At 43.0% G+C, this 24,283-nt stretch overlaps 1 protein-coding gene across 1 annotated transcript in view; it reads right to left on the bottom strand.

Moving 5' to 3' along the window:
- Window positions 1-24,283, bottom strand: part of ube3d (ubiquitin protein ligase E3D) — a 207,428-nt gene that overhangs the window by 84,658 nt on the left and 98,487 nt on the right. The window contains exon 9 of the mRNA XM_068026669.1: window positions 4,097-4,235. Within this exon, the coding sequence (XP_067882770.1) occupies window positions 4,097-4,235 (139 nt within the window). The remainder of the gene's footprint in view (window positions 1-4,096; window positions 4,236-24,283) is intronic.

The following is a 24,283-nucleotide window of genomic DNA, read 5'->3' as shown; positions in this document are numbered from 1 at the left end:
AGTAATACGAATACACAGCTTAGGCTGCAAGTTCTGGAATTTCCTCCCGAAGCCTCTGCACCTCTCTATCCCTCTCTCCTTTTTTTTATTCATTCATGGGATGTGGGCGTCGCTGGCCAGGCCAGCATTTATTGCCCATCCCTAATTGCCCTTGAGAAGGTGGTGGTGAGCTGCCGACTTGAACCGCTGCAGTCCATTTGGGGTAGGTATGCTCAAGTGCTGTTAGGAAGGGAGTTCCAGGATTTTGACCCAGCGACAGTGAAGGAACGGCGATATAGTTCCAAATCAGGATGGTGTGTTACTTGGAGGGGTACTTGCAGGTGGTGGTGTTCCCATGTATTTGCTGCCCTTGTCCTTCTTGTTGGTAGAGGTCACCGGTTTGGAAGGTGCTGTCTAAGGAGCCTTGGTGCATTGCTGCAGTGCATCTTGTAGATGGTGCACACTGCTGCCACTGTACGTTGGTGGTGGAGGGACTGAATGTTTGTAGATGGGGTGCCAATCAAGCGGGCTGCTTTGTTCTGGATGGTGTCGAGCTTCTTGAGTGTTGTTGGAGCTGCACCCATCCAGGCAAGTGGAGAGTATTCCATCACACCCCTGACTTGTGCCTTGTAGATGGTGGACAGGTATTGGGGAGTCAGGAGGTGAGTTACTCGCTGCAGAATGCCCAGCATCTCACCTGCTCTTGTAGTCACAGTATTTATGTGGCTACTCCAGTTCAGTTTCTGGTCAATGGTAACCCCCAGGATGTTGCTAGTGGGGGATTCAGCGATGGTAATGCCATTGAATGTCATGGGGAGATGGTCAGATTCTCTCTTGTTGGAGATGGTCATTGCCTGGCACTTGTGTGGTGCGAATGTCACTTGCCACTTATCAGCCCAAGCCTGGATATTGTCCAAGTCTTGCTGCATTTCTACAGGGACTGCTTCAGTATCTGAGGAGTCATGAATGGTGCTGAACATTGTGCAATCATCAGCGAACAGCCCCACTTCCGACCTTATGATGAAGGGAAGGTCATTGATGAAGCTGAATATGGTTGGGCCTACGACACTACCCTAAGAAACTCCTGTGGTGATGTCCTAGGACTGAAATGATTGACCTCCAATAAGCACAACAATTCTCCTTTGTGTTAGGTACGATTCCAACCAGCAGAGAGTTTTCCCCCTGATTCCCATTGACTCTAGTTTTTCTAGGGCTCCTTGACACTCTATTCGGTCAAATGCTGCCTTGATGTCAAGGGCAGTGACTCTCAACTCACCTCTGGAGTTCAGCCCTTTTGTCCATGTTTAGGCCAAGGCTGTAATGAGGTCAGGAGCCAAGTGGCCCTCACAGAACCCAAACTGAGCAGCTTGTTGCTAAGCAAATGCCGCTTGTTAGCACTGTCGACAACCCCTTCCATCACTTTGCTGGTGATCGAGAGTAGATTGAGAGGATGGTAATTAAGGAAAGCCAGCATGGATTTGTTGAGGGAAAATCATGTTTAATTAACTTGCTGGATATGTTTGAAGAGATAACAGAGAGGGTTGATGAGAGCAATGCTGTTCATCTGCTGTATTTGGGCTTTCAAAAAGCATTTGATAGAGTGCCACACAACAGACTTGTCAGCAAAGTTACAGTTCATGAAATAAAAGGGACAGTAGCAACAAAATTGGCTGAATGACAGAAAAGAGCGAGTAATGGTTAATGGATGTTTTTCAGGTTGGGGGATGGTTTGTAGTGGAGTTCCCCAAGGGTCAGTGTTGGGACTCTTGCTCTTCTTGATATATTAATGACCTACACCTTGGTGTACAGGGCACAATTTCAAAACATGCAGATGACGCAAAACTTGGAACAATTGTGAACTGTGAGGAGGATAGTATAGAACTTCAAAAGGACACAGACAAGTTGGTGGAATGGTTGGACAGGTGGCAGATGAAGTTCAATTCGGAAAAATGTGAAGTGAGTCATTTTGATAGGAAGTACATGGAGAGGCAATATAACATAAAGGGTACAATTCTAAGGGGGGTGCAGGAACAGAGGGACCTGGGTCTATATTGTGCATAAATCACTGAAGGTGGCAGGACAGGTTGAGAGTGCAGTCAATAAAACATACAGTATCCTGGGCTTTATTAATAGGGGAATAGAGTACAAGAACAAGGAGGTTATGTTGAACTTGTACAAGACACTAGTTTGGCCTCAGCTGGAGTATTGCTTCCAGTTCTGGGCGCCGAATTTTAGGAAAGACGTGAGGGCGTTGGAGAGAGTACAGAAAAGATTCATGAAAATGGTTCCAGGGATGAGGAACTTCATTTGCAAAGATAGATTGGAGAAGTTGGGACTGTTTTCCTTGTCGAGAAGACTTGATTTGATGGAGGTATTCAAAATCATGAGGGGTCTCGACAGAGTGGATAGGGAAAAACTATTCCCACTCGTGAAAGGATCAAGAACGTGAGGGCACAGATTTAAGGTAATTGGCAAAAAAAGCAAAATGACACACGAGGAAAAACTTTTTCACACAGCGAGTGGTTAAGATCTGAGAATGAGATGCAGGCAGTTTCAATCAAGGCAGTCGAAAGGGAATTAGACTGTCATCTGAAAAGGAAGAATGTGCAGGGCTACGGGGAGAAGGCGGGAAAATGGCGCTAAGTGAATTGTTCACTTGAAGAGCTGGTGTAGACATGATGGGCCGAATGGCCTTCCTCTGTGCTGTAACAATTCTGGGACTCAACGTAAAATTTTGTTTGCTGACGCTCCTGTGAAGCACCTCTTATGTTGAAGGTGCGACATAAGTGTAAGGTGTTGTTGCCTGGAAGTAGCAAATACTTGAAGTGTTAAGTTAAGCATTCAAAGCAGCGAATATTAAGCTATTTCAAGTGCTGCTTTGGCAAGCCCTTTCACCCTCACTTTCCCCACGCTCCCTCCATCCTGAAGGCAGTGCATCATACTGGGGGTAATGCCCTACAAACACTAAAACGCTTCTGCTACCTTGTTCACATAACCTGGCCATTAAGTGCTTCAATGATATTCAACCGCTGATGGTATGACAGCCAAGGTTACAGCTATCCCCCAGTCAACATCCATATGTACATGCACCTTGCAGCACGAGCTAAGTGCTATTTGAAGCAGGTCTCCTTTTTCCTACCATTAACACAGAGACATGGAGGCAATTTTAGCAGCTTCAGCTGCCTCACCCAAGACCAGCTAAAATAAGCACAGAACAGACTGAAACTAGGAATTTCTGGCTCAGGAGTACACACATGCAGTACATGCAACTACTGAGCCATTAGGACACCCCACCTCTGCCAGCTTTATTTGCCACAACATAGGGCTGAATTTTAAGCGCCACCGCACAGCCCCCGCAATATTATGCGTGGGGGCACATTTAAATTGAGGGGGTGGAGTACTGCCCCCGTGACATACAGGGGATGGCCGCTGCATCCCCCGGCAATGGTGTCCGGTGCCGGCGCTAATTTTAAAGGGCTACAAGCCCTTAGGAGAAATTTTAACATTTAAAGCAGTTTCGCAAAATTTTAATTCAAATAAAAAATTGAAACATGCAGGCCCTTTCCCAATCCCCACAATGATGTGTTTACTGTCTGTTGTGTTTGTAATGTATTTTAATCCCAGCACGAACGTCCCTCCCCCAACCTCTTCACTCTTGCCCTTCAACCCCTTCCCACCATCCCCACAACCAATAGGTATAGTTTTCCCCACTCCCCCACCCCTCCCGCCTTGATAATTTTATTTCTCCCCCCCTCCCCACCAGTGTCTTGCCTCGGAACTGCAATAGAGTTACGAAGGTGCGAGTCGTGTCCACTGGAATGTAAAATCGGTGTGGGATGGCCACCGTCAGGTGAGTTAATTTGCATTTCATTAATACTCTTTTAAATATTTAGAAGAAGGCCCCGCCGCCAAGCCCGGGGGAGGGGGGGTGGGGGGCCGCACCGAGAGGCCTCGCTGCTGCTGGTAATATCCGGTGGGGCCTTCTCGACGTCGGGGGTCGAGATGGTCCATTCCCGGCAGAACTTTACGGTTGCCCCGCACCGCCATGACCCCCCGACGTTGAGGGGCTCGTAAAATTCTGCCCATAAATTATTTTTCCAAACATAGAAACCAATACCTTGAATGAGTTCATGTTCTGTAGGGATGGAGGGAGAGAGGCAGTCGAAGAAGCTAGTATGAGTAAGAACTGCAGACACGTGTTCACCAGAAGGGTCATGCTGTGCACACCAATATTCCTCTCCCACTTCTCTTGTATTCTGGAAAAAAATGAAAGATAATTTTAAAAAGCCAAAATTTAGAAACTTGAAAGAAAATACTTCAAAGACTAAACTGCTAATTAAAACTAGAATAAAGGACTGAGCAAAAGGTAATCTTCAACAACTTTTCCAGTTACACGGCAACAGTGGGACTAATGAAAGAAGAATAATCCAGGTGCAAATCCAGAATAGCAACAGTGGCGCTGTGGTTAGAACCGCAGCCTCACAGCTCCAGCAACCCAGGTTCAGTTCTGGGTACTGCATGTGCGGAGTTTGCAAGTTCTCCCTGTGACCGCGTGGGTTTCCGCCGGGTGCTCCAGTTTCCTCCCACAGCCAAAGACTTGCAGGTTGATAGGTAAGTTGGCCATTGTAAATTGCCCCAAGTGTAGGCAGGTGGTAGGAGAATGGTAGGGATGTGGTAGGGAATATGGGATTAATGTAGAATTAGTATAAATGGGTGGTTGTTGGTCGGCACAGACTCGGTGGACCGAAGGGTCTGTTTCAATGCTGTATCTCTAAATAAACAAATAAAATAAATTTGGGCATTGCAGAGATAGTGCAGTAATTTCACCCTTATGGATGACACTAAATTAATTTGTAAATGCATGCTGAAAAACCAGAAATAATATCTTAATCAATAAAAAAAAAATCCCATTAGTGCAGCTGCATACGATTCATGAAACTAATTTGAGTCTACAGTTAATTTCAGTTTCAATTTTTTTGTTACAAGAAATCCTTGAATCACTGTAATGAAGCACAGCAGTAACCCTCCCCCCAGTCTCCACAACACACACACACACCGTTACTGGACTACTAATTCGGAGTCTGTATTAATAATATGGAGACACGAATTCAAATCCGACCATGGGGAGTCTGGAATTTACAAAAAGCCAGAATCAGCAATGATCACTACAAAACCACCGGATTATTCTAACACCCCATCTGGTTCACCAATGTCTTTTAGGGAAGGAAATCTGCCGTTCTTACCTGGTCTGGCCTATACGAGGCTCCAGTCCCAAAGCAATGTGGTTGACTCTTAATGGCCCTCTGAAATGGCCTAGTAAGCCACTCAGTTGTATTCAAGTAGATTAGAGGCATTTAGGGATGGGCAATGAATGCTGGCCTTGCTAGTGACACCCACATCCCATGAATGAGTTAAAAATAACACAGACACACACACAAACTCCATCCCAGAGGAAAGAGATTAATGCTTCGGGAAGCAGGCTCGAACAGAAGTGTTTTTTTCACAACATTGCTACAAGTTTAGAAACATTGGGCTGGATTTTGTGCTGGTGGCGAGGGGGAGCCCCGCCTCTGCCTTTTCACGCCCGCACCGTGCAATCTTCTGGTCTTTTAACCTCAAAGGTTCACGAGCCAGGGTCCCTGTCCCTTTAAAGTCAGGGATCCTGCCTCCAAGAGCTGCCGGCCAATCAGGAGGCCGACAGCTCAGCAGTACCACTGGAGTTAGTGGCCACTGCCGGTACTGCAGAGGACTTGGACCAGGCCCAGTGCTGGAATCCCAGACCTTCGGCAAGTATGGCGGGGTTGTTGGGGCCAGTCCAGAAGGCCCGCTGAGCAGTGAGGAGGGGGTGGGAGTGGGGGGTTGGTTTTTGTGCTGTCCAGGTTGGGGGCGGGGGTCCTGATGTTAAAGTGGTTCTCGGTGGGGGTCCTCCGTGGGCCACAAGTTGCCCACCAAGGAGGATATCCCACCCCCCCCACAAAGCTTGCAGGGAAGGCACCTCGCATTACAATATGTCCATGATGCATGGTGGAGGCACCCCACGCTGCTGCTAAGATCCCAGCGGTAGCAGGAAGAGGCCCTTAATAGGCCACTGAAGGACCTCAATTGGATCTGGGCGGGAAGGCCTTCGTCAGCTTATCCCGCCCTATGAAGATCGCTTGTTGATGGGGAGGCAACGGGCCCTCCGCACGCCCACCTCCCTCCCCCACCACCGGTCATGATACACTGTGCCCCACTATCTCTGACCCCACCTCAGGCAGCCACACAAAATCCTGGGCATAATATTCAAAATAACAAATGGCAGTGCTCATAATAATGGATACATTATTGAAAAGAACCTGCACTCAATATAGTTCCTTTAATTTAGAAAATAATGTCCCAAGGTTCGTTACAGAGGGACAAATAATGAAAAAGTGAATTTTGGTACAGAAGATAAGTCAAAGACACAGCCTTTTCCCCAACTGATTTTGTTGTTGCTTTTTTTATGCTTGAATCCAATATAAAAAAGGCCAGCTGTAAAAGTATTTTGGAATTGCTCTTTATTTCCTCCTGTGGTTAGCTGAAATACAGATAACCGAGGTTGTTTTGTAATCGATTGTGCTCCCTTTACTTTAAGGCATTTTACCAAGTAAACTTTCCTGTTAAATACCATTGTGCGTCAGTAATTAACTGATCTGTCTGATAATACAATTCTAAACTTTTAACTCTGTGGCAAGTTTCACACTCCTTGATGATATGAAGTATACGGAACAGCTTTATTCTCGGAATTCAAATCGAGTGATTCTGCAAGGAAGATCAAATTCCAAAAGGTCCCTGGCGTGGCTGAAAAAATGGACCGTTCTGATTTTCCCGATCAAAAGATCTGGACAACAAGAATCAGCTGTCACTTTGTTGTACATTTTCTAAAAAGTAGTACACTAACAATTAATTAGCATATTTTACCTTGCCTAAAAGGAGTGAAGTCTGATCTGTTAAATGACTTAATTTGTATTAATCAGTGTGAAGCAAAACCATGCAGATTAAATTCCATCTTTCATGAGAACTTATGATATACACATTATAAATTGCTATTAGAAATGTATATAGCTATATATAAGGCACAATGATGCCTAGTTTTAATTTTACTCCCTGTACATTTTGAAATGGAACTATTTAAAGCCTCTTCTAATTAACATCTTTTAACTCTATTTCAAGCTTCAACAGCCCAAGGAATTGATAGTCTTTTAATCCTGTTTCAAACAGGTTATTAATTCTTGGAGTTTCTAATGAACATTTTCAATACTTCTACAATCTAACAAGGGGCATTAGATCAAACAACTTAGTTTAAATTAACAGTTTTAAATTAGTGGAACTATTTTTATTCAGTTTCAATGAGGATGATGTAAAGAAAAGGTTGCAAGCCCAAGTATTCTTTTAAATAGTATAGATGCTGTAAAAATAACAAGATGGTTATTTCATATCTAAATTAACAGACAGAAATGTTTAACTTCATGCAAAGGTTTGGACAAATACTTAACATTTCACTCTGAAGGTTTTAAATAGAAAACAAATTTTGATGCTGTGTTCAATTGCTTGCCTCAATGATTTGTTCCCCTGTAACTGATCAAAAAATGTAAACTTTTAAAGACAGGGTCTAGATCTGGGAAATGACTATAAGTATATATAACTTTTCAAAAAGTCAACTGATTTATATTGCTATTTCATTCATTTTGTATTGACACAGTGCCAGTCAGGAATATTCACAATACGTAGTCTGGGTATGGAAGTAATTTGTTTGAAACCACAGTACTTACTACTGATCACTATCCAGCAGCCACTGTTCTCCCATCTCTAATAGCCTAATGGCCTGCCAACAATCATCTACCAAGAATCATACACTAGGTTGAGGCACCAGAAGTTGACAACATCTGAACAACATCCTACCTCATACGAGTCAGATTCTTCAGGGGAGGACGGGAAAAAATTGGAGGGGTTAAAAATGAACACGTATTAAAAATGTTGCAAGCTGGCGCACTGGTTCTCCAATGTGCTGTGACATAGAGTGATCAGATGAGGTTTAAAATCTATAACGTCCCAAGAGGAAAATTGGTCAACTTAACTTATCCATTAGATGACGATGTCACCATTTAGGTGCTTCTTCACATTGAGGGAAGGAAAACTGGAGCGAGCGTCACCACACACTGTTCTTATGCACCTCTCTGCAAAGGGTGCATGGCACCATTGGCAAAGATCAGGGAGAAAGTTACCTACTCTGCCTCTCAGCTGTAGCATAGTGAAACTGGAAAAGGAGAGAAGAAAGGAAAAGGATTTAAATAGCTGTAGAGGGAAAATAATGTAAGGCCGAAATCTGAAGTAAATGAACTGTGATTTATTCGCCACTCTTTCATCAAGAACAGATCTGTAAGGCTACAAATGATTAACCTAACTTGCAAAATAGGTGGATTTTCCCACTATAATTTAAAGTCATTCCATAACACAGGGCAAGCACCATGTTGAAATGTGTGTTTCAGAGTTGCTTTATTAATAACCCAAAAATGCTCACTTAGGTTTTTAAAAATAGCATGAATTGGCCACTGCTTTAAATGCATTTCTGTGCCTCAACAGTCAGTCAATCCCACAGTTGCGCTATTCTGATCGGAAGTGTAAGTAATTAATTACTATCTAAGCCCTGCTGCAACAACTCTGCATGGCGCCAGCTGAATGCAAAATGAGGTTACCACTCTTCATTTAGCCAAACAGCTTGCTTCTGTAAAAACTGCAGCATCTAGGGACTTTGCGATCACTAATTTGATATAGTCAGATAATCTTAGTTAATAACATTTGACTAATGGTTACATCTAGACTTTTTGTTCTTCTGGATCATAGAAACACAGAAGCTGGCATTTCTCACAGCCATGCCACATCACAAAAATAGGATTATAATCCAGTCAGGAAAAGATGACTACACCAAGCCAGTATGATTGAGGACTTGTCCTCTTACTGCCCTTCATCAGGACCCGTCATATTCTTTGACCCAGGGTGCCCTCAACATACCACATAATAAACCCTATTATTAAACAATGAAAAATTACAGGGACACTATCTCATTAAGTCTTTTTGATATTAGACAATAAAAAAGTATCTTCCATTCTCAGAACAGTGATAATATTGCAGTTGTAAGAAACTGCTGAAAAAGGATACAAGTGTATATTAAAAAGTGTAAAATGATACTGGGAAAAAGCAGGGGATTGGGATTAGAGTAAATAGCTCCAGATGAATAACTAAACAGCAGCACGCGAGATGGGCCAAATGGCCTCCTTTTATAATGCAATTTGTGTTTTTAGAACCCAGCTCATCAAATATAGGCACAGAGAGAACATACATACGAACATACGAATTAGAAGCAGGAGTAGGCAACTCACCCACTTGAGACTGCTCTGACATGGGTGGCACAGTGGCTAGCACCGCAGCCTCACAGTTCCAGCGACCCGGGTTCAGTTCTGGGTACTGCCTGTGCGGAGTTTGCAAGTTCTCCTTGTGACCGTGTGGGTTTCCGCCAGATGCTCCAGTTTCCTCCCACAACCAAAAACTTGGTAAATTGGCCATTGTAAATTGCCCCTAGTGTAGGTAGGTGGTAGGAGAATTGAGGGAAGGTGGGGATGTGGTGGGGAATATGGGATTAATGTAGGATTAGTATAAATGGGTGGTTGATGGTCGGCGCAGTCTCGGTGAGCCGAAGGGTCTGTTTCAGTGCTGTATCTCTCTATGACTCCATGACATTCAATAAGATTGTGGCTGGTCTGATTGTAACGTCAGCTCAACATTCCCGCCTACCCCCAATAACCTCTCACCCCCTTGCTTATCAAGAATCTATCTACCTCTGCCTTAAAAATATTCAAAGACTCTGCTTCCACCGCTTTTTGAGGAAGAGAACTCCAAATACTCACGACCCCGAGAAAAATTTTCTCATCTCTTTCTTAAATGGGCGACCCTTTATTTTTAAACAGTAACCCCTAGTTCTAGATCAGGGTTGTCCAACCTTTTCGGGCAGAGGGCAGCATTACGATTTTTGCTCGGCCCAGGGGGCCGGTGAGCAGATTTCAAAAGATAAAGGCGTTAAAAATTTATCTTGCTAATAAAAACAACAACAAATGTGCATTTTTGTGAAGAGGCTTTAAATGAGAAGACTAATTTATTTACATACTTTCTCATCACTATACTGAAAACTGATTTAGTGACATATCTGGTATTGTTTGTGCTTGCATAAGTAATCAATCTCTGCCTGCACACTTGATGTAGCGATGCAGAGTATTCTGGATAGATGTCCATCTTTCAGGGGAGACCTTGATCTTTCTCCCCCGTCTCCCCACACTCTGTGTGCGTGTGTCTCGTTCTCTCTTCCCCTCGATCTCCCCTCTAGGACTAGGGGACACAAATTGAAAGTTCTGTGCAAAAGAGGCAGAGGGAATATGAGGAAGCACTTTTTTACACAGTGGGTGGTAATGACCTGGAACTCCCTGCCCAGAAGTGTGGTGGAAGTGGAGACAATCACTGACTTCAAGAGGAAGTTGAATGGCCAGCTGAGAGAAAAAGACTTGCAGGACTATGGGGATCAAGCCAGGGAGTGGGTCTGACTGAATAGCTCCCTGGAAAGCTGGCATGGGCTCAATGGACAGAATGGAATCCTTCTGTGCCATAAGTAAATGGCTCTCGACTCTCTTCCCCCACCCCTCCATCAGTCTGTCTCTTGATCTCCCTCTTACCCCTCTCTCTGTCTCCTTCTCCACCCCCCCCCCCACCACCCCCGTGTCTCCAGTGTTCCCGTTCCATGTTCCCTGCTCCGTGTTCCCCGCTCCCTACTCAGTGTTCCCCACTTCCCATTCAGTGTTCCCAGCTCCGTCTCTGGAGCTCCCTCCATGTCTGTCCCCCTCTCTCCCCATTTTGCTCTCTCTGCCCCCTCTCTCTATACCCCTTCGCTCTTTCCCCCCTCTCTGTTCCCATTTTTCTCTCTCTCTCTGTTCCCCCTTCTCTCCCTCTCTCACACATTTGCAGAGTGAAACGCTTAGCAGATGGTTGTTCAGTTGTTTTAAAAGCATCGCTGTCAGTGTCACAGCTGACAGCTGCTGACATTGGGAACAGTGGATTCCCAAAAGACTCGGGGCATTCCGGCAGACTTTTTGAAAAAAAAGTTAGAACCCGTCGGGAAACCCCCGATCGGTTGGGAATCCACTGTTCCCGATGTCAGCAGCTGTCGGCTGTGAAACTGACAGACATGTTTTTAAACAGGCCACTCTGTAAGAAGACGACAAAGGGAAATTTCCCATCTCCAGTCAGGCTGAGGATGAGGAACGGCCCCGGGAACACTTTACACTCGGCCAGATCCTGGCCCGCAGGCCGCATGTTGAACAACCCTGTTCTAGATTCTCCCACAAGGGGAAACATCCTTTCCACATCCACCCTGTCAAGACCCCTCAGAATCTTATAACAAGGGTGAGGCTGAGAATAGCTTCATTACAGTACGGTAGCCCATTGTAACCGATCTTATTTTCATGTTTATTCGTTTTGTGCCGTACACTATATTTTGTCCAATCTATATTCTGCCTGTTCTTATCAGGCAGAATGTGAAAACTTAGGTCTGGATAATAGACTTCCATCCAAAACTGAATGAATAAATAAGATATCCCCTTCAGTCAGTATAAAAACAGTAGAAGATATAAAGATTGCTCCATTTTGCCACTTTACAAATGAACTTGGTTCTTTGAATCTTTTGAGCTTGATCATCAGATCGCCCTTCTAATACTATCCAGTGTTCTTTGCTAATAATGGATATAGTGAGTCCAACCGCAGTCAAATGCTATTTTGCTCATCCACAAGTTTATATTTCCCTCAAAACACAATAACATTGCAGAAAAATATAGCCAGGGTCAGTAACGTTCACCTAATGGCGCAGACGTAAGTAGTTCAATATATAAATAGTTCTACCCACATATAAGCCTATAGTCCTTCTAATATCCACACTCAAATTCAGAGCCAAAGGATGCAGGGTAAAACCCTGAGACAAGCTAAACTCAACTATTCTGGTGAGGAAATTCAAAGAACAATCCTTACTCCAGATCCAGCAGCACTACACAAACTTCCCTTCATGACACCAGAAGTGTGGCTATTCTCTAGGCCATTAATTCAAGTTTACAAAAACAGGCGAGTTTAGAAATTGGCTTCACACCCGTGTACTGCACTAAGAGCCAACATCCCAGACCTGATGGAGGATCTCACTTTCCATGAATGTGGAAATCCAGGGATTCTCCCACTGCATGGTTATCAACCGGCAGAAATGGCAGCTTTGGGGAGCCTGGCAAAACTGGCTATGAAAAGCCACATAGGAAACCATTTCCAGAAGCTGGCACTGTTCAGGTTCTTCTCTGATACTGGTATCCTCCCGCATCCAAATGTGGAAAGTGATTAACAGCTCAATCTCTGGACAGTAACACTGATAGACCATATGTTCTGTTACTTCTGTTTGTATGGTTAATTTAGTGGAAAACTATACCACCTGCTCAGAAAATCATTCACTTCACTCTCCATTCGAGCTAAAGAACCGAGCAGTGATCTATGAGAAGCATGTGTGACACTGGGGGCTTGGGGTGGATGATAGTGGTGGGTGTTGGAGGTGGACCAAAGAACAAAGAACAAAGAAAGAACAAAGAAAATTACAGCACAGGAACAGGCCCTTCGGCCCTCCAAGCCTACGCCGATCCAAATCCTCTATCTAAACCTGTCGCCTATTTTCTAAGAGTCTGTAACTCTTTACTTCCTGCCCATTCATGTATCTGTCTAGATACATCTTAAAAGACGCTATCGTGCCCGCGTCTACCACTTCCGCTGGCAATGCGTTCCATGCACCCACCACCCTCTGCGTAAAGAACTTTCCACGCATATCCCCCCCTAAACTTTTCCCCTTTCACTTTGAACTCGTGTCCCCTTGTAATTGAATCCCCCACTCTGGGAAAAAGCTTCTTGCTATCCACCCTGTCTATACCTCTCATGATTTTGTACACCTCAATCAGGCCCCCCCTCAACCTCCGTCTTTCTAATGAAAATAATCCTAATCTACTCAACCTCTCTTCATAGCTAGCGCCCTCCATACCAGGCAACATCCTGGTGAACCTCCTCTGCACCCTCTCCAAAGCATCCACATCCTTTTGGTAATGTGGCGACCTAAACTGCACGCAGTATTCCAAATGTGGCCGAACCAAAGTCTTATACAACTGTAACATGACCTGCCAACCCTTGTACTCAATACCCCGTCCGATGAAGGAAAGCATGCCGTATGCCTTCTTGACCACTCTATTGACCTGCGTTGCCACCTTCAGGGAACAATGGACCTGAACACCCAAATCTCTCTGTACATCAATTTTCCCCAGGACTTTTCCATTTACTGTATAGTTCACTCTTGAATTGGATCTTCCAAAATGCATCACTTCGCATTTGCCCTGATTGAACTCCATCTGCCATTTCTCTGCCCAACTCTCCAGTCTATCTATATTCTGCTGTATTCTCTGACAGTCCCCTTCACTATCTGCTACTCCACCAATCTTAGTGTCGTCTGCAAACTTGCTAATCAGACCACCTATACTTTCCTCCAAATCATTTATGTATATCACAAACAACAGTGGTCCCAGCACGGATCCCTGTGGAACACCACTGGTCACACGTCTCCATTTTGAGAAACTCCCTTCCACTGCTACTCTCTGTCTCCTGTTGCCCAGCCAGTTCTTTATCCATCTAGCTAGTACACCTTGGACCCCATGCGCCTTCACTTTCTCCATCAGCCTACCATAGGGAACCTTATCAAACGCCTTACTGAAGTCCATGTATACGACATCTACAGCCCTTCCCTCATCAATCATGTGGCCATTAAAATAGGGACCAGAAACTTGGATTCCTCCTAACTGGATGAAGAATATCATCACATTTCACTTGTCTAAAGTTTTCCATTATTGAACAAAGACGAACAAAAGCTACTTGCTTTTACACGGTTCTGATGAAAGGTCATCGACTTGAAACATTGACTCTGTTTCTCTCTCCACAGATGCTGCCTGACCTGTAGATTATTTCCAACACTTTCTGCTATTATTTCAGGTTTCCAGAATTCATGGTATTTTGTTTTTTCTTTTACATTACACCTTTAACATAGTAAAGCATCTCAAGGCACTTCACAAGAGTGTAAATTAGACGTAAACTGGCCTCGAACCAAAGGAGATATTAAGTCAGCAGGCCTGGCAGCATCTGTGGAAAGAGAAGCAGAGTTAACGTTTAGGGTCAGTGACCCTTCTTCGGAACTGACAAATATTAGAAATGTCACAGGTTATAAGCAAGTGAGGTGGGGGTGGGGCAAGAGATAACAAAGGAGAAGGTGTAGATTGGACAAGGCCACATAGCTGACCAAAAGGTCATGGAGCAAAGGCAAACAATATGTTAATGGTGCATTTATTTCATTTCATCTTAGTTTGTTCAGTTTGCTTACCCACTGTTTTTTTTCATGTTTGCACTTGCTGCTGTTCAATATTCAGTCTGTTAACACCCTATTTGTACTAATGCTTTGCCTTTCAACACACAATTAACATATTGTTTGCCTTTGCTCCATGACCTTTTGGTCAGCTATGTGGCCTTGTCCAATCTACACCTTCTCCTTTGTTATCTCTTGCCCCACCCCCACCTCACTTGCTTGTAACCTGTGACATTTCTAATATTTGTCAGTTCCGAAGAAGGGTCACTGACCCGAAACGTTAACTCTGCTTCTCTTTCCACAGATGCTGCCAGACCTGCTGAGTGGTCCCAGCATTTCTTGTTTTTATTTCAGATTTCCAGCATCCGCAGTATTTTGCCTTTATTTGAGATATTAAGTCAGGTAACTAAAGGCTTGCTCAGAGGTTTTAAAGAGAGAGGTGGAGAGGCGGTGAAATTTAGGGAAGGAATTCAAGCACTTAGAGCCTAGACTGCTCAATGGTATGCCCATCAGTACTGCGGCGAAGGAAGTAGGAGATGTACAAGAGGCAAGAGTAGGAGGAATGCAGATTTCTGACTGTCGTAGGGCTGGAGGAAGTTACAGATGTAGGGAGGGACAAGGCCAAGGAAGGATTTGAATGAGGATGAGAATTTTTAAATCGGGAAACTGGTGGATTGGATGCCAGAGTAGGTCAGCGAGCACAGGGATGATTAGTAAATGGGACTTGGTGCGTGTTAGGTTATGAGCAGCAGAGTTTAGGCTGAGCTGAATTTTATGAAGGGTGAATGATAGAAGACCAAATTTAACAGTAGCATGGATGAGGATTTCAGCAGTGGATGGGCTAAGGCTAAGATAGGGTAGATGCAGGAAGGATGTTCACGATAGTGGGGGAGTCCAGAACCAGGGGTCATAGTCTAAGGAAACGGGGTAAACCTTTCGGTACTGAAATGAGGGGAAATTTCTACACCCAGAGAGTGGTGAGCCTGTGGAATTCACTACCACAGAAAGCAGTTGAGGCCAAAACATTGAATGTTTTCAAAAAGGAGTTAGATATAGCTCTTGGGTCTAAAGGGATCAAAGGATATGGGGCGAAAGTGGGAACAGGTTACTGAGTTGGATGATCAGCCATGATCATAATGAATGGATTAGATTTTGTTTAGTGAGCAACATTTGTAAATATAACATTAACCCCAATATTAAAAGTGCAATATTTTTCATATATTAAGTAAAGGGCATACCACGGATGAGATAGTTAATGAGGTGGAAGTAAAATGACGAAAGCAGAAACAGAGAATTAGCATGTGTTTTCTAGCACGCTTCTTCGTAGCATTTTTCAGGTGCAGGACCAACAAGGAAATTTTCCAGAACACCATCATTCCCACTGTAGTTGCTATATAGACAACATCCTTGAGATGAAGGTAAAACATAAAATATTTTTGGAATGTGTCATTAAACCATATATTGAAGTCAGGAATAGGAGGATCCAAGCTTTATTTACACACAACTCCAGCAACCCCCTGCCAAGCCAAGGGTACATGAGTTAGGAGGAATGTAGCTTGGGTCTATAGGCTAAGGAGATGTCTATCTGGAGACTCAGAGTGCTCGGTTTAGTTTCCAGCACTGATGAGGTATGAGTTCATAAGGCAGGAGGTGCAGAGTTCAGTTTGGGCAGGGGAGAGAAGCAAGACTTGGAACAAAATTGCATTTGGTTTTAATCAAAACTAATCCCAGAATGAAATAAAGTTGCCAATAGTAGTTGAGGTAGAAGAATGATGACGGTTTTAGTTCTTGTGCTGAAACCATGGGGGTCACACATCCAGGATGTTAAAATAGTTCCAACTGATAATTAACCACTGGAAATATTTATTAAATATAGAGTCCAGAGTTAAACCTTGCTAGAATGTGAAATGCAGGTTTCTCTCGAACACAGCTGAATTACTATGCATTGAAAGTTTGGAATATCTACAGAAGCCATAGTTGAAGTGGTTTCTCATTAAACTCAGATTAATTGGCCCGCAGTTGTAAAAAGCCTGTGTTTTTTTTTATATTCTTTTGCTAAACCTACCACAATTCACCTCAGGAGAGTCATAGTATTTCTCCAGTATTATTATGTACAGGGCCTGGCAAACAAATAGATCTCAATAAGAAAACTGTCGTAGCTTATAAAAACAATTTCAAAATGTTATGTATTGCACAAGACTTCATAGCCACTTCCATTCTATTTTAATTTCTGAAAAATGTATCCTTTGACAAGCACAGTATAAAATTTCAAGGAAGCCTGGGTCTCAGCTGAATCTAGGTCTCGATGTTTGCTAAATTAATAAACCAAGTGCTTGATGGGCTCACGGTTGGAGGCTGTAAGGTATGCTACCCATGCTGAGTGCAAAGACAATTTAGGAAATAAATGTACCACTTCTAATTACTGATACTACAAGTATAGATTAATCCCCAGGATTAAGAGAATTGACAGAACTACCCTGGAAGTTGCAAATGACTGACTGACTCCATGCGCCACAGAATTTGTGAATCTGGTTAAAAGTACTTTTGATCCTCCACACTCTGCTTGAAATAATAAAATCTTAATTGGTTTCAACAAATGTATTCACAGTGTGCCTTGGAGGCAACATGTAATTTCCGTGACAAATGTTCATGATCTTTGAACTCGTGCGAGGGAGCAAATTGGTGAGTTGTTAAAAAAAGGTTTGTTCAAACATATATATTGTACCTTCAAATAAATGAATTCCAGGAATGAATGCACTAGCCATGTCACAGTGCTTATCAACGGTTCTGCAGTTTCCACTCTCCACCCACCCTCCTCTCTCCCCTCACATCACCAGCGCAGGCATTGATTTGGACCAGTCAATTCAACAACAAAAGATATTTTCATTATATTCTAGGTTAATACGATAAGATAAATTGTACAAGACCCTGTTGGTAAAAGATGCGTCAATAATGTACCCAGTACAGTCTTTTTCTTGTTTCATCTACTGCCACTGTAACACAGCAGAAGGATGGTCATTATTATCGCGATGCTACGTCTGTTTACACTTCCCCAGATATACAGATAGCACATGTCATCAGTCAAGGGGATAAGTGAGAGGTGTAGATAACGTAAAAAAGAAAAAGCAACAGCATGTGTTGGAAAATGAAAATCTTCAATTTACATAGTGCCTCTTGCAACTTCACGATGTCCCAAATCATTTTACAGCCAATGAAGTATTTTTTAAGTATATTCACAGTTAATGTAGGAAACACAGCAGACAATTTGCAAAAAGAAATCTCCCACAAACAGAAACGTGATGACAACCAGATAATCTATTTTAGTGATGTTGGTTGAGGGATAAATATTGACCAGGACATTGAGAGAACTTCTCTACTCTTTGAAATAATGCCCTGGGATCTTTTCCATCCACCTGAGAAGGCCGACGGGGACACGGTTCAACGTCTCATCTGAAAGACGGCCTCTCTGTCAGTACAGCTTTCCCTCAGTACTACATTCGAGCATCAGCCTAGATTTTGCACTCAAGTCTCTGGAGTGGGACTTGAACTCACAACCTTTTGACTCACAGGCAAAAGTGCTATCCGCTGAACCACAGATGATACTCCAGTAATCCTCATCCTTTGCCCCTTTCTTAGGAGAGAAAAAAAATGACTGGGTAATACTCTCATTTGCATGATCGTGAGCTGCTATTTCAGACCTCAGCTCCGTTCTCAAGCTGCTCCTTCAATGGAAGGGAAAGTCAGGGCGAGCGTGCATTGGGTGATTACTCTGATGGTGGCCAGTCTGCATTCTCACGGAAGGTTAAAATGACACCTCAACTGTTTTGCAGCTGTAAGGGTGTACATGAAATGAGACTGGGTAGAATGAAAATGCAGCACATTTTTGAAATCTCATTCAGTGAACCCACAAAGATGGAAGAAGGAGGGAATGGGGAAGAAACACACTGATACAGTTGGGGGAACTGAGATTGAGACAGTGCAGCAGAGGCATTTGTACATGCTTTAGTTGAGCTAGGAGTGGCTGCTATATCCAGAGGTAGAAAAGTGTTCCATTCCCCTGCAATGATGATCATAAACAGTCACGAACAAGAAGGTTCACCAAAAAAATATTTTAAAGTTGCACCAACAGAAAATTTGATTAATATACTGATATTTGTCAAAGCATTCACTTCTAGAAACTAAATTACAGACACGGTGGCATGCTTTACTAACATCCCAAACAGAAAGAGGCAGAAGACCTACACAGGAGGGGAAAACAGCTAACAGAAACTGTAAGAATATAGAAATGAGAACAGAAAATGCCGGAACTGATGAAGAGTCGCAAACCTGAAACATTAATTCTGTTTCTCTCTCCACAGATGCTGCCAGACCTGCTGAGTATTTCCAGCACTATCTGTTCTCATTTCAGAGTTCCAGCATCTGCAGTATTTTGCTCTTATATGAGACTATAGATATGTTTTTACAGCTCTTCTATCTTTAACAAAGACAGAACAGTAATGTAGGCAGAACTGGTTTAACTATGACCTCAAAAATCCTATTTTCCACCCCCCTCAATGGCACGGATAGCACTGGAGAAAGATGAAAGATGAGCGAAGACAGTATACTGGAAAAATAGGGACAGATAGATTATGATGTAAATAAGCTTGTTAGATAATGGAGCTAAAAGGATCGATAGGATTAGGTCCCAATATTGACAGGGGCATATTTCGTAAGCGGGGGAGAGGAGTTTCATATGTGAAGTCCAGGTTTCCCCGCATGCTGTAGGGTTTAACTTCACAGTGTGCGTCCTTTATTTCTACAGGATCCTGTCTGGACGTCAGCCTTATTGATAGGTTTGGCTCCGCTTCGGGTGGGGAGCACTTTGGCATAGGCCACGGCCCCAGACCTAGGAGTAGGTAAAGAACCTGGTGCTGCATTAGTGGAAGCATAGGGGTGGGAGTCCGATCAGATTGGTGAAGGGTCTGAACCTGGAGGGAGGGGTCCGATGACAGGAGGGAAATGATGGGCAGGGAAGAAGGGAGCTTGGGGAGCTGCAGGGAGGCACTCCTGCTCCTGCTGGCCCACACACAGTGCTGTAAAAAACTTAACTTTCCCCCAAATTATACAACTCCCTTGAGCTGCCAGGTTTCCCGAGGCCCAGGAAACACAGCCAACCAGGGTTAGACTTGTAAGACTGGTTAAATGTGAGGCTCCAAGCTTCATGATAATATTTAAATGGTCAACCCGCCCACCACCAGCAACTTGGTTGGTTGCCTGCTTCTTGGCCCATTTCCATTAAACCCAGAAGTGGGCAGGTTGAAAGCAGGTTGGGGTCAGAATTAAGATTTTAAAAATTTTACATCTCACCCAATCCCAACCCACCTGTTTTGGGGGGGCTGAAATTACTATGATGGGATATTAAAACACAGGCTTTTGATCACAGCAGAGGAGAGATTATGGCAATATAAAAAGGTAATAGTTTGCTATAGATCATACATCAAATATTTTGTACAACAACACTATGTCTCGAGAAAAGCAATGGTAGAAAGTAACAGCATGGTATGAAAAGATTTGAGGCCCTCATCTCTATCCTAGAAATCCACTGAAATAACTGTGGGCTTGTGAAACACGTGATAACATTGCATCCAACAGTAAGTAGAAAATGACGTAAAAAGAGGTACAATATTTGACTCCTTAGGAACTTTGCCAAGATCAGATGCCAAGCCATGCGCACAATTTCACCCAGAGGTTCTCTGCACAGATAGTTTCAGATGTGAGGCTGATGTATACTATTATGTATGGAACGTTAAATGATGAATATTTTGAAGAAAGAATAATTTAAGTTAATTCTCAGATATATTGCTGTCTCTAGCTTTACCAATCTGTTAAAATGATAAGGAAGGAATTGTTTAACAGTAACTTTCCCAATCTTACTGAGCAGAGTCATTATTTAATGTAGGCAGACCTCTTAATCTTCCCAGGCTCACCAATCCTCAAGGGACCATGTCCAAACAAATTGCTTTAACTTTTAAGCACATGCTCTTCCCAGCCCATGTGCAACCATGATAAACTTAAACGTGCCAATGTACTCTCCTCAAACTGCTGTGCAATCAAATTTTAAAAAAATAAATAAATCTGGAATTTTCAAAAATAAGCTAGTCTAATGGTGACCATTATCGATTGTTGTAAAAACCCATCTGCTTCACTCATGTCCTTTAGGGAAGGAAATCTGCCGTCCTTACCTGGTCTGGCCTACATGTGACTCCAGACCCACAGTAACGTCGTTGACTCTTAAATGCCCTCTGAAATGGCTGAGCAAGCCACTCAGTTATGAAGGGCAATTAGGGATGGGCAGTAAATGCTGGCCTAGCAAGCAACGCCCACATCCCATGAAAGAATAAAATAACAACTTGACAAAATATGCATCTTGTATTTAAACCCTTGAAAACTTAATAAATGAACTGTGACAAATGATCAAGTTACAATCCAATTAGTTTACTGGTGTAAAAATAGCAGTCAGTATACATGCTGGTAATTAAAATTAATTAAATTCCTTTTTTTTTAAACCAAAAAAACTCTACGATCCACCACTAATGGCACCCATTCTTTTCACTTACTTTGTTGCCCATTGAAAATAATAGCAGAGAATAATCCATACAACTCCAGATTAGGCTCGTGGTTTTGCCAGAACTATGCAAGCAGTACCATTGCAACCAAGTGTGAAAATAATGAAAATTCTGCCACGGAAGAATGGATGTTAGTCTTTCCAACAGCACAGTGGGATTAGATTAATCAAAAAGCTTGCAAGCCTTGACTCAGACCCTGACTGCATTAGTACTCTGGAGATTTCTTGCCTAATGCAGCTCCACACTGTTTGACAGATTTCCAGTTCCCCACCCAAGTGTCCATAACTTATACATGAGTGACAGCAGGCTAGTCACCTGCGGAAAGCATCACAGCCAAGCTCAATTCTGTCCTCACTTAATATTCACATACATGCACTCACCTTCTAGTAGGAATTACTGGATTGATTAGGAGTGGCAATGATGGCTGGTGTTTTCATCCCCTGCCACCCCAGCACCAAAAGTGATATCTTCCTGGTCTATTAACTCAGTGTGCTGATTTTTATAATGAAACTACAGTTGAGAGCATTTACCCTCTGTTTGAGATACAGGAGTCTCATTTCTTCAACGGTTAATTTCCCTAAGCCAACATGCTATGTGCATTGAACTTTCCATTCAGGAAATGATGAAAGCTCCTTGATGATTGTTGTTTCTACTGCAGTCAGCTCTAGTGCCACTTCCAATTTTTCTACTCCTAGTAATATGATCAATGTGGCTCCTCTCCATTCAGAATTATTTTTAGAAACCTTTCTTGGTGTATTTTAAACCTCGGAAATACTACTGATATTTGAAAATGTAATTAAATCTCCTGTCAGGCTGAAACATATTTTCTCCAGGCCACAACTTCCTTTCCCCATTAGCTTCAGTGTTCTTCCACCAATCAGCATTGAACCCTACTGGCGAGGTATAAACTTGCTCTTTTTCACGCAATTCACTCATCATCATTCTGCCGGGGATCAACGATCGCTTCAGGCTGCCTTTCTCTGTAAAACACAATATTTTCCTTTCCACTTCTTTAAAGTAATTGCCACTGCAGTGTTTAATTATTTTTCAAAGAATTGCAGAAAAGTATAAACTGCTGGACTCCCAAAATGAAATAAAGGTTCAGCCTTGCAACAAGGAAAGACTGGAAGCAGTTACTTAGAGGTGCTTGCCTTGGTACAGGTGTAAGGAGGAGCAAAAGAGAGTGCGCATGCAGTGGCGTGGGGGAGGTGAGGGAGGCATGAACAAGGGGCGAGGGAGAGAGAGAGAGAGAGAGAGAGAGACAGTGGGGATGATGGTCATGTTAAGGATAATGGCAAGGATGATGATGTGGGAGAGACAGGGAGAGAAAGGGGGAGGTTGGGACAGGGGAGCAAGAGGGGGGACAAAAAGAAATGGGTATGGGATGGTGAGGGGGCGGGGAAGGAGTGGGTGAATGATCGCAATGGGGACAGGGATAGGAAGACAGGAATAGAGGGAATCACAGGGGGAGTTGTGAAACATACTCAGCAGGGTTGGGGATGTCTTATTGAGGGGACAGGGTAACATAGTCAGTTGGGGTGTGTAGTAAAGATTGCGGTGTGGGCCGGATTGTGGACTGTCACTCCACTTTGTGTATCCTCTACATCTGACAGTAGGGTCCATTAAAGCTGAATCATTTTTAGCCTGCAACGGATTACCACCAACATAGAGAACAAGCATGAAGTGATTTTTATCCAAATATTGCACGTTCCTTACCCTTTTGTATATGTAATTTCACTTACACAGCCAATACCTCATTAACAATACACATTCTAACATTTCTAATTAAATGTCTAAATAGAGAAGGATTCTTAATTCCGATCATAAGTTCCCATTAACTCCAGCTATTACTGCAGTACAGTACTCATTTAAAATTTAAAAAGTCATTTCATTAGTGCTCTACAGGTGAACAGGGTTCACTTTTTATTAATCATATCAGCAAAGTATGAAGAACATAAGAACATACTGATCAATGTTAATGTTAGTTATTAATAGAGAAACTGTGATAAGGTCCATTGAAACCGATATCAAATTTAAAGGAAAAATCCATATTAATGAATTAAAACCTGGACGAAATGTACAACTGCACCATGAGCACGCAGAAGGTTTTCAAGAAATATCTTTAGATGGAAAGAAAAATAAAAGTGGGCCATACATTTCAGCTAGCTAGCACAGCTAAATATTCACCCGAACTGAGTGATGCATCTTTTCTGATTCATCTGCTGTCATGGCCGATTGCTGTCACTGTTTTTAGAGAAACAGACTCAACCACCAAGTATAACAAATAACAGCAGGATTAAGAGGATGATTCTGTCTATTCTTTTTCAGCACTGCCTATACTTCAGATTTATTCATCTTGAATTGAGATAATTGCGCTTGGTCATTTTACTAGGCTTGAACTTGAACTTCTGTAAAAACATGCATTTGAAGAAGCTGAACGAGAATTATATTTATTTCAACCGTGTGATTGGCACTTTTCTGAAATTAAAACTTAGGTTTTTATTGGTTGTGACCTCATGACTAGGGTCAGGGAATGTGGAATCACTCTCCATTCCTGACGTCAATCACCTGGAAATCTACAGTGAAGAGGTGACGCTACACAATCTACACACCCAAGGCTGCCATTGACCAACTTCATGTGCTCCATGTTTATACTAGGCCCATTTCCATTGGCTCCACAGTAATCCAGTTTCCTTGATAGCAACTCTGACTATAGGGAAGATTTAGAACCATAAAACCACAGAAAAATTACAGCACAGAACAAGGCCATTCACAGCCCATCATGTCTGTGCTGGCTGAAAAAAACTACCCGCCCATCTAATTCCACCTTCCAAGCACCTATTTTTATATTTGCTATTGAGAGCCAACAAAACTCCCACAAGTGCAGTTTCTACAAAGTCATATTGGCAAATTTTCCCGTGTGGTTGGTGAAGCATGGTTTGCTGCTGGGGGTAGACCCACACAAGCAGCACAGCTAACCTATGTGGACAGTTTGATAGGACAGCCCATCCACAGTAAGATTAACAATGGCATACCTGATCTTAAGCACTGGCAGCAGCTGCTGTTTATTTTTTGCCATTAGAACAGAGGCAAGATCCCCTCCCAGGGGTATCTGCTGACACGGGCACGCAATCTACTTTCTTTTCTATACTGGGTTGTTGCTGGTGGCAACTTTGTAAAGAAACAGGATATCAGAGCATAAGACATAGGAATAAAG

The sequence above is a fragment of the Heterodontus francisci genome, chromosome 3, assembly GCF_036365525.1.
Source record: "Heterodontus francisci isolate sHetFra1 chromosome 3, sHetFra1.hap1, whole genome shotgun sequence".
In the NCBI taxonomy this organism is placed as follows: Eukaryota; Metazoa; Chordata; class Chondrichthyes; order Heterodontiformes; family Heterodontidae; genus Heterodontus; species Heterodontus francisci.
Note: the sequence above shows the minus strand (reverse complement) of the source record. Positions and strands in the feature narration are given on the sequence as shown.